The following is a 12,043-nucleotide window of genomic DNA, read 5'->3' as shown; positions in this document are numbered from 1 at the left end:
CAAATAATTTTTCATCGTTTTTTTAAAATTTATTCGTTATGTAAAATATTGTGTTGAGTACAATTTTGAATACGTTAGTCTGGCGATAGCCAAGCGCAGTAAATATACGTTATGTTTTGTCTTCCGCCACATTATTTTTAAACGTAGCTAATAGCTATTGTCTTCAAAACGCGATCCATAAAGATAACGAAATATGTTGGGGGAATACCTGTTACTATAATTATTAATTTCGTATGAATATATTAATTATACGAATGAACAGGGGGTATAGAAGTTTTTTTTTTTTTGCAAGTACACAAATCCTTAATTAAAACGCTTGTATACAATTAATTAGTGAGCTGTAATTTAAACGTTATTTTTATTATTTCCTAGGTTAGATACTTTGTACAGTGGCCGATGCCATCGACAACCGTAATCCGTTGAGCGAGACGGTTCAGCATGAAGTGTAATAGCGTTAAACAAGGCTAAACCGGCACGAGTTGGTGGCCTATTGTGTGTTTGCTGGATGGAAAAAACGGCTGTGATCCAGTGTATGTAGTTCTTAATAGAACTCGGAATAGGATATCCAAATACTTAGTTGGTAATTGGTTTTTATTTGTCGGTACCGAAATGGTCTGAAGGGGGCGTTCAAGCACCAACACACGAAATTCGTGTACAGGATTATACAGGTACATACGTTTTAGGTGGAATACTTCAACAATATTCGACGGTATGTGCACAATGTTATGAACAGACAACGGCCGGAGTAGACATCCTATATTACGGTGTTATAGATCCTGGGACTTGTTAAGCGTCACACGATCCAACGGAACTTGGAAGTTAACGCCCTCAAGTTCGTGTACGCCGACCATCGAGTGCGTACTGCGTGTTGCGTGCTTATAAAAAATCCACGATCCCACGATTTTGATCTTGATGTGTCTCCATACCGCTACATACACACTTACACACATACACACATTTACACCTCTGACGACCCGTACGTTCTAATGTCCGTTTTTAATTAGCTGATGTTTGTCAAGGTCTGCTGCCTGTTGGGATCCGCGGTCTGGCGTTCATTATTTCTCTCCTCGCACTGGCTTTACGGTATCGTTTGCAGTTTAAAAAATTAAGAAAAATTATTTTATTATCAATCCGAAAAAAAAGACTGTTGGGGACATACATTATTTACCGTTAAAACTGAAATTCCATCCCAGGTTTTGACAATAATATTAATTCGTCGTCTCTACTACAAATCCGTCGGTAATTTAACTGAATTTCAGGCTTATTCGAACAATAATTGGAGCTCCTATAGAAATTGGAAAAAAATTCATTACCCGGTGGTAGGTTCATTACCTAGCCAACCTTTGATTTTTGATACGATTTCCGTGTACTCCGATTTTCTTGGCAATCGTTTTATTGCGGACAGCACAAGGACACAATTGGCTGTTTTTATTTTTGTTGGTAGTTTTCCATTATTCCATACTGAATAACAATAATAATATCAGCTAGCGTGTGTTGTAACTCGGAAAATGTGTCCTACTCTTAATGTGTGTCCTGCAAATAAATCATGTCACAGAATATCGTCATTCTTATATTATGTTCCATGTTTAAATTATTATTATTATTTTTTTTTTTTTGAAAAATAAGTGTAGACTAATTTAAAAAGCGAACATTGCGATTTATCCGATGCGAATCATAAACAGCGAGCCAGAAGTAATATATTATTATTGGTTGTTAAGGTTTAATGTTGTTATTACATATTTCTCGTTTGCCTATCCGGGTTAACGATATTATTTCATCATGCGTCATCTATCTGTCGCTTGAACCTTGCAATGTTCACAGAGTAGTTAGCATAACGTTACGTCAGTGCCAAACACCCTGACCGATTGTTTGAAACCATTATTACTATACACCTATTTTATTAGTAAAATGAAATGTTCTCTTTGTTAGGGTATTTAAATAATTTATGATTAACCGCGAGAAACTATTAAACGCTCGCGCTGTTTTATTGTCGTTCGCTCGGCGTGAACGAATATCATAATGCACATGTACTTGCGTTTGTACAAAACACTTAATTGACTTATTGAAGTAGCCATTGGCGAAGACAATACCTAATTTTAAAATTAATTTTATTATCATCATTGGACAATTATCAATACAAAGGCTCGAAATCAATTAATTAAACCCGATCTAACAGCTAATTTTTATAAATTATTTTTTGAATTTAAAACTTAAAATATAATACCTGTATAACTACCAGGAAAATATTAAAAAAAAATCCAGCACTATGACCTACATACAAACGTTAAACGATACCAAATTAATAACGTTTAAATAATAATTTTTTTTTTTATATACAAAATTAACATAATTGACAGAAAAAATGTATTTCAAATCTTTCGCTTCGGTAGCTATAATATTATAAGGTATAGCAAAACTACATTTCATCTTAAATTTCCTGATTTCTCATAATATGTTCGACATACATTGAAAGCAAACTATAGGAAATTTTTCCCACACATAATAATATGTATGTATGATAGCGCTATTCTAATTAAATATTGGTTGTAGAAAAATGGGGTCATGAAAGTTTTGAGTACATTTTGATTGTTCGCTTTGTTTTAAATTACTTGAAATTTTGAAAAATCTGCATGTTTTACAGAAGAATTTAAGTAATTGAAATAATAATTGTTGTGTAAAGCGTCAAAATTATTAGATAATACAATTCATACTTACGGATTAGATGTTAAATTATGGAATGAAACCCGTTGAACGACCTCAGTTAGAACTACACGTACTTCGAGTATGTTGGACATTAATCGTCATCGCGATGACATTCCTGTTGCAAAAATATAATTTATCTGTGGTAGCTATAGAAAATATATTCGTTTTTAAACAACATATTTTGCCAACGACCTTTGTAGCGATACACGTTATATTATTATTATAGTACAAGTCGTATACACAAAAGAATGATGTCCGTTTGATAAATTGCATTAATCAAAATAGGCGCGCGTTCCATCTAAGTGAATTAATATTATTATGTATGCACGTATTATGTATACATTTATTCTAAGTGTTTTTTTTCTTTTACTAAAGAAAAAGGTATGCGTATGTATAAATCAAATATGTTATCTGTATCGGATATCTCGGAGCGGGGTCGTAGATATGCCGCCAACCCGTTGTAGTGCATTATAACTAGTGGCCCAAGTTTCTTTTGCTGATTTTTTTTTCTTCCAATCACATTATCACTTGACGATTATTTGTAGCTGACATCTATTCCGAGTCGTATAAATAGCTATAGGTAACTAACCTTACCTTACGTGCCACCAGACGTTTACATAATATCTCGTTTAGTATCTCTAAACTGGCCGAACGAGTCTTCACCGTTTAGACTTGATGATAGCAAAATTTTATAATTACCCGTTATGCGCTCAAGTTTTAATCATTTCGGTTCTCATCCATTATAACGTCCTGAGATACTTGTGACCCAAGTATTTATTATACACTCTTGGTTTGTAAATACCCTGTTGTCAAATCTAACGTTACCAATATTAGCCGGTTGAGTGCTAGGTTTACACCTATATAAGTATTAATTACATTACGGCGCCAGCCTGTCACCCGGCCGTTGATCACTATGGTAGTTTAAATTAGTAGGTTAAGTTCCGTTCAACGTTAAATATTTTAACGTGGCCCCCCGACCGAGCAGAAACTTGTTATTCTGTCGACTGATAAAAGTATGATTGGCCAACTGTGTATACAGGCGAATTGAAGATAACATTAAAGTATATTTGATAAATAATTATGTTATTATTATAAAATATACATTTTTGAATTATAAAAAATATTAAAGCAATTTTATACCTAATATTCGTTGTTAAAATGTATTTTTTTTTTAATGATAGATGCTGTATAGAAATTTTAAATTTAAGTGACAAATACGATTATAATAGATTCTGTTAATAAAACCAAGGACATTGAAGTGCAACGCGATTGCAGTCCACGAATGATGAAAACGCCATTTGGAGGTGGTCAATGGATCATCATAATTTCATATTGAGCAGGATGATGATGATTAAAGATCCTTGTTTTTTTTTTCTACTTTTATTAAATCCGTGCTATTGTGATACGTCGCTTTTCCGTTTTAAGTTATTACCTATAACTCGTACTTATAGTACAATAGACCACCAGTATGAATTTCGAGCGAGTTTCAATGTTAACAAGGTTTAATTAATAAAGATTAAAGGATAATATCATAGTTATAGTTGTTTCCTGCTCGTCTTCTTCTTTCAGCAATTGGTCAACTCCTACACAATACAATTTTCGACGAAAAACAATTATTATTTAGTAATTGATAAACAACATAGAAAATAATATCAAATATATTAATATTTATTTTATTCCTACCATCCTAGTGTGTCCTAGTGCTTGTACCGTTTTACATTGAATGACAAAACGATCTCCTACCCCCTATCTCCTACCCCTATCTCTTACTCCCTATCTCATAACTCCTATATCTTACCCCATATCTCATATCTCTTATTCCCTATCTCATATCTCTTACCCCTGCCCCCATTCCCACCCCCAACTCCAACCCCATTCCCAATTTTCGGTTATATGCCAGAGCTAAGACATGAAAATGTCAAACATTTTGACACCACTTTGGAGTTAAATTTGGGGGGCTATGTAAATTTGGCCACCCGAAAAAGTATTTTGGAAAACGGCAAACGCATAGGAAAAATGATTTACAAATTCTGAAAACTTGTTTACAGTTAATTTACAAAAGTTTTACACTTATTTGGAATTGATGGGATAATGAAGGGGACCAACTTCATGTACATCCCAAGTGATATACGTTATTTAAATTGTTTTTCTAAAATTACCAAAATATAATCATTTTTTTGTTATTTCAACCAAATACTGGTCACAAGAAATATTTTCTAAGTTTGTTTTTTAACTTTTTCTCTTGGCGGATATCATTATTATTATTGCAATTCGCTAATTATTTTCTAGCCGGGCGTGTTCACATCGGCCGAACACCCAAGAACAAAAGGTTTTGTGATGGTGCGAGATAAACGTATGTATCAAGTCCATTCGGTGTGGTTGATCGGCGTTTGTTAGTATCCAATACAAGTGCTTACATGTGACGCATAATAAACAACATAATATTAGCAATCGTGCTTATTAAACGATAATTAACACTTTACATTAGTATATAATTAAATATTAATAATACTCTATAGAGCACTTGTACAACATTTAATAATATATTTCAAAACGCGATTTTGCCCACAATGAGGGTGGGGGTGTATGAATGTGATAAAATTATTACTTTGAGGCAATGATGAGCTTAAGTCAGACGGACGGAAACGACAAGCCCCTTTGGCCACGCTGTGCTAATGTTTGTAATAATATTTTTAATTACATTATTACAATATTTCAGACGCACGTTATCGAGAAAAAATGCATTGACCTTTAGGTACGCCTTAAGGTACGTGTATTGTTGGGGGTCGAGCGTGGGAGAGAAACGATTGGGCCGCCATTGACTTGTGGTATTCCGATTTCTTGTCTTAACGCGTGCCTTGGTATGCAAAAGTTAAAAAAAAAGGATTAACACATAGTTCAAATGAATACGCGTGCTAAGGAATTTTAGATTAATCGTACTTGTTTTTCCAGAGTCGACACTTGTGCCACTAACCAGTACCTATGCCGAGTCAAGAATGTGAGTGAATCTACATTATATATTAATTAAAGTACTATTGATACAGTGTTTTAGTGATCAATATCGCAATTATCATGATTTATGTTAATTCGGTAGAACATTTCGATTATTATTATTTTTTTAACTGTCCCTGCATATAACAAAGTTAATAGTTTCAAAAGCTGCTAATAATAAAATTAAGCGGGAACTACTTATTGATTTGTGTATAGCAATGTCAGAAAGCAAATTTCCACTTTATTGCAGCATAACAAATTGATTGAAATTGATACGGTTCTTTGTTTTGTTTTATAAGAATATAAACATTATACTGTGATGATTTAGTCTGACGATTTTGGAGAAAAGCGACTCTGGTCATCGTTATAACATAATCGCAGACGGTGTCAATGTAGTTTTAATGAAACGGATAAGCAACGACGGGGGTCTGGCGTCTGCCTCTATAGTCTTACAGGCCACAGCAATATAAAGTGTTGAGAATAGTAGTATTCCTATACCAAAATAATAATTATTAGTGTCAACATGTGCATGGAATGTGGTACCTATACATAACATATGTGTAAAAACGTTAAACAACAGCAAGGACATCATTTATTTAAATAAGTGAATTATTTAAAATATTTTACACAGTGTGGAATAAATAGCACCTATAACAAAAAGCTTCACCTAAAGCGTAATGGATATAATGAACAAATATTGAAGTTAATTCGATTATTCGAAAAATATGATAAAATAATATATTGTAGAGTAAATACAAATTATTATGGTGGAATTATATTCTACCTCTACCTAATTCACTAAAAAAACGTGATTGGTATTTCTTAAAATAAGGGTTCTTAAAACAAGCGATCCTTTTAGGTTATAATCGAAAAAAAAAATTGTTTGATTATTTAATTACTGATAAGCTGTAAAGGGAGTTGTGTTGTTACCTAATAAACAATAAAACAAACAGAACTATATTATAAAGAGTTAAATAAAAATCCCTTAAATACAATTATTGGGAGATTTACCAACGTAATTATTAATTAAAAAATTGTAGTTTAGTCAAGTGGGTTATTTTATTTTCAAATTCACAATTGCCGAAATTATTTTATGTTGTTTATGTTTTACTAAAAATGTACAAATCAGTATGAGGCCAATTGTATCAAATATCAACGCCACTACTCATAATTTGTGTCAATAATATTTCAGTAATTTGCTTGTAAGATGACGATACCCGCTTCTTAATTAATACTTACATTCTTTGAACGGGTTCATTGGACGTATTACAAATGAATACATCAGTCTAATAGTTTACACGTCTGATTCATCAACTGGTTTTGCCTATGGCCAAGCGGCTTAAAAATATCTAAGCAACCGCATCAATCTTAGTTTTAATGGTAACTTAGCATTATAAAAAATGCAAATATTTTATACTAAATTAGTACAACAGTTTAACTTTACAATACAATAATAATGTCAATAATTGTATAACAATAATAAATAAATAGAAAAAAAAAAGATTTAAACATAAGCAAAAGAAATTTCAATTGCAGAAAAGCGGAAATTTATACCCATGGAAAAGATTAACTACACATTTTAGTTTAAACTACAAAAAATAAATTTATTTAAACAAGAACCGTGTGTAAAAAGTAATGTCTATAATCTGTCTCGCCAGTTTTGAATACACATAAATATCAAAATATTATGGTTATATTGATTTTATAACTATTATTATTTTAAATGGCTTTAAGGCAATAATAAAATTCTGTTTATACATAATACATACAACGGGTTACAATAGTATAGAACATTTGTATCCAGACTATATAACTATGTAACTATACGTGGTAATTGTTTTAAAATTCCGTAAAATATAAATGTAAAAAATATATATATATATATATTTATATGTAATCATACAGAGTTAGCCTTTAGGGCTTAAATAAAACACTAGTATTAGTTTATAAAACGTACAATTATATAACTATATAAATATTGTACTAAAATATATATTTGACTACACGAAATCTTATAATCATATGTTTACTTTATTGAATTAAACTGATGTGTAATTTCCAAGTAATAGTTTTAAAGTTCAATGTTAGATAATTTAATAATATATTATTACTTTATTTGAACAAAACTATCAAGTAGTCATTTTGTATGTTACATTTGAATCTGTGTATAATACGTACAAGATAAAAAATAGACAGATGACGTCTTGTGAGAAAAGTGTTTATTGTCATTACTTAAAAATGCTTAATTTTTATTTTCAGTAGTCTTACATTTTGAAAAAATGTAATTCGTCGTTGTTTCCAATAAGGTATTTTGGCTGTAAATAAGCTTGCGTTTTTTTAAATTTGTGTTATGTATCGATTTTTGTAAACAAATTAGCGCATGTATAATACATGTTAAGTACAAAACCAGAAATGTACGCTAATGGAAAACTGATTTATTGATATCGATCTCGATGATATCATGTAAGTATGTTTTTATGCTTATTTCGAGCATAAACCATGACGTATAGTTTACGAGTACACGTCTTATGTATTTTATCGATTTCATAGATCACGGACAAGACCTATTTCGCCACTTGAGTTTCCTTAGATGACTGTTGCTGGTTTCAAGTCGTTTAAATTTTGTTTTTTAACGTTCGGTCCACAACAACAATGTGCACCAAGTTCAAAAAAATATACATAAACACATATATATATATATATATATATATATATATATATATATATCGGCGAACCGGTGAAAGGCCTACGTGAACGCGAGATAACTTCCTATCCGGGTGATGTCACCGAGTGCGACTTTCGGCCCAAGTTGAAGGTCACTGTTGTCGCAATACAGAATGGAGACAAGGTTCACGACTACACGAGCATTAGTTTCATACTGTACTGTCAGGATTCCACTATTTACTGCCGACTCCATTGGACACCGTAGGCGGGTTTGGTATTTATATATTATTATATATTATGCCTGTATGCTTCCTTGCATAATTTACACCATAACGACCGTTAATTCCTCCGAGCCGTCCTTCTCCATTTCGTAGTTTTTATAAATATATAATCGCCACCTGTAATGTATGCAATCATGTTGGTATTATTTTTTTAAATCTACTTTCGTACCGACCGGCCAGACGTAGTCTGACGTCTGCATGTGTATTTGATGTATTCGGAATTCAACTTGACCAAACGAGTTTATAATCCGGAAGAAGAGTAGATCATCTTTATTTCCGTAGACAGCTTGCCCAACCCGACCGCTGATTATAAACTGAAGATTAAGACGTGTGTATGAAAACTGAAAAAAAAAACAAAAAACAAGTCAACCGATTCAACCGATTCAACGAAGTACACGAACTTTCTTGTAACTTTAATTGATTTCTTAATTGTTAACAATGTTAAAAATTATCTGCGAGCATTGTGATCAAAATTGAGAAATTGCAAAATAGAAGTAAACTTAATAAACGTGTGTCGTTTACCGAGTATTAGTTATTTAATATATAATTATAACTTTTGTCTAACGACCGTCTGGGTTTGGAAATTTATTAAATAAATAACTTCAATATACATGTGTAAGTTTCTGATAGGTATGTTTTGAATTTACCAATATATATTTATAAACCGTAGTCCGTATCCAATAGTAGGTATTAATAAAACTTATATGCGACTAGCTTGTACCGCTATTGAGACCGCTTGTAAACACCGGCGTTTGGCCGTTTGTTATTTTTTAAACACGGCCGCAACGGTGTTTAGACGAAGATTGTGGTACCTCTAAAAAAACGGTATCCGCGCATCTATATACGGTCTTTTCTATGGACGATAGGTCGTGTTTGTAAATATCAAATCGGATAATGTGAGTGAAAGTAAACATTTTATATTCAATATAAATAAATTTAATTATTTCATATTTTTAACGTTGGACATCAATAAATTACCTCATGGTTAAAAAAAATGTTGCTTTTTTTACTGTTAAATTTTACTATAGCTACTCGTGTTGAACGTGCACATGAATTAGCGTTGACAAAACTGTTTGACAATAACGAACTAGGTATTTTTAATAAAACTATTTGTCGAGTCATCGGTTTATTTGGTCCTTGTCACACATTTTAGCTGGTGTATTATGTTATATTTTAATGGCCAATGAGTACATTGAGTGACGGATAATGCGCGCGTACGTTTTGGCATCTTATGCCATCGATCCACAGTGTCTTCCGTTTGACCCTAGCCTCGTCTTCGAGTTGCAAACGTGCATCTTGTAAACCCGTGTGTCCTGTCCTAGCACATCGCAACTGATGATTGAGCGTATCCAGTTGCTCTTGCAGACTCTTAACTTCCATTATGAGACTGTATTAAAAAAAAAAACCAAAAACAATAACTTTAACAAGTCTGATGAACGCCAAGTGTTGTAAATGGTGTACATTATAGGTATCCAAGAGTCTACTTTAAAATTGTGTCTAAAATAGTTTACCTAGACTGAGCGGCATCGTTGCAGTTTTCATCGCCCGGGCGTTTCAGTCGGTTGTACAATCTGGTTTCGGCAGTTTTTTTGGCTTTTTCTAAATTAGTTATGACCTGGCGAAGATGTCCAAGTGATTTCTCTGAATCGCCTAGTCTGTATACTACCTGTTTTCAAGACAAATTAAATGATTACCAAAAGCGTTTTTCTTTTATCCTAAAAGTATACATAGTTATAAATTACAACAACAATGCAAGTTAAAAAAAAATTCGAAAATTGTATTCTATATTCTCAAGTAGTGTATTTACGTAGTAAAAGTAATTAAAACTACCTGATTTAAATCGGTTTCCACAGCTTGACTGACTTGTTGTGTGTTAGCTATAAATCTAGCTAAAGCGATGTCTACTGCGTCAGCTTGGTCCCTTAATCTTTTTGCGCATCCCTTAAGTACGTAATCGTCTAAAAGCGATCTTAACTTAGCCGAATCTTCAAGCACTTGTTCTGTTTCTTTGTGCAAATTCTGAGTGGCCGCTTCCCATTCTGGTATCGACAGACAAGTACTACAACATTGATTTTATACGTAGATCATTATAACATAACACTTGAGTATTATCGATAAAATATTATTGAAATGTATAAAAAAATAACTACAGTTTATGGAACTAGTAGTATATACGTTATTTTTGAATAATAATGATGCGGATTTTTCATTAAAACAATTAAGTGAAATACACCTTTCGGAATCTTTAACGGCATTGTCGTGTGACATAATCAAAGTCGAATGAATGCTCAGTCCTAGATTAATGGCGTCTATTTCGAACGACCTATTTTTGTTACTCCAATTCTCTTCGAGTCGCTGTTTTATACGTTTATTGCAGTCAAGTTGGTCGTTGATTTGCGTTTGTGTGCGACACATTAATTCGCCGATCTCGTTGATCAGATCTCTCTCCTGCAAGTAACGGTAAATGTAGTTAGATAACAGAAAACTAGATAAAATCGCGATGGCGATGTGCACCGAAATGTGTCACCTTAACGAGTTCGACTTGACTTGGGTCTAAAGCGAGATCCATGTCTAACCTGAACGACCGTCTGTCCAAGCACTCGGTCGATATTGAACAGATGACTCCCAAAGCCGTTTGGGATTTTTGCAGTTTCTTTTGGCCCAAACACAGCAGGTCTATTTCGTTTCGTACATTTTCCAACGCTTGGTACATGCTCGCTTTCCACCGGTCTATGCTCCTGGCCGTGCCTGCGATTTTGTTCGTGCTGTCCAACATACCTTTGTCCACGGACCCAGATAAAGTGTTGATGGCACGCTGCACGTTATATTCAACTCTGGTTTTCAAATAAAAGTAGTTAGGTATATTATATATATATATATAGGAGGTACATAGATGCCATTATTGTAGTGCACGTGCTACGGCCGGAACACAAAACTTACACGCTCGATTGATGGTGCCCCTGGGCAGATCGGCTTAGCAGGTCTTCATTGTGTTTTTGCCATTGCACAAACGAATATAGATTATCCGCTTCCTTAGCCGGTCTCTGACACAAGTCGTACGTGACACAGGAACGGCGAATACCTTGGTCGGTGGTCCTCTCGGTCGGGTTATCCGGGATCATATCGCACATTGTCAGTTGGCTTTTCAACGGGACGCTCATGTTTGTTTAATTTTCAACAAAATTCGACAATAGGTTTACTCAAATGCACTCGTTTGTCGGTGACCGGTTACATACTATTAAAAAAAAAAAACAAGATGCGTTTATTAAACGACACTATATAATAAATTGAAAAGAATAGTTTTAACGCGGTTTATTCCGGAATTATGTGTACCGGCTTGTTGTACATACGTGGCTTTTTTCTTCAAAAATAAGCTGAAAACTGAATCGTAGACAATACCCGGG

At 33.3% G+C, this 12,043-nt stretch overlaps 1 protein-coding gene across 1 annotated transcript; it reads right to left on the bottom strand.

Annotated features, from left to right (window-relative positions):
• Window positions 1-9,543: 9,543 nt before the first annotated feature.
• Window positions 9,544-12,043, bottom strand: LOC126834759 (tektin-4-like). Its single transcript, XM_050566922.1, has 7 exons — window positions 11,990-12,043; window positions 11,580-11,874; window positions 11,167-11,473; window positions 10,873-11,087; window positions 10,470-10,698; window positions 10,151-10,305; window positions 9,544-10,026 (listed from the first exon to the last, which is right to left on the bottom strand). Exons 2-7 carry the CDS (start codon window positions 11,798-11,800, stop codon window positions 9,813-9,815), a joined length of 1,341 nt encoding a protein of 446 aa, XP_050422879.1. The 5' UTR covers window positions 11,801-11,874; window positions 11,990-12,043; the 3' UTR covers window positions 9,544-9,812.

This window comes from Adelges cooleyi, unplaced genomic scaffold, assembly GCF_023614345.1.
Source record: "Adelges cooleyi isolate 19-005CV unplaced genomic scaffold, UGA_ACOO_1.1 ACOO_flye_CR_arks_rails_tigmint_CR_PRNA_21, whole genome shotgun sequence".
Taxonomy (NCBI): Eukaryota; Metazoa; Arthropoda; class Insecta; order Hemiptera; family Adelgidae; genus Adelges; species Adelges cooleyi.
Note: the sequence above shows the minus strand (reverse complement) of the source record. Positions and strands in the feature narration are given on the sequence as shown.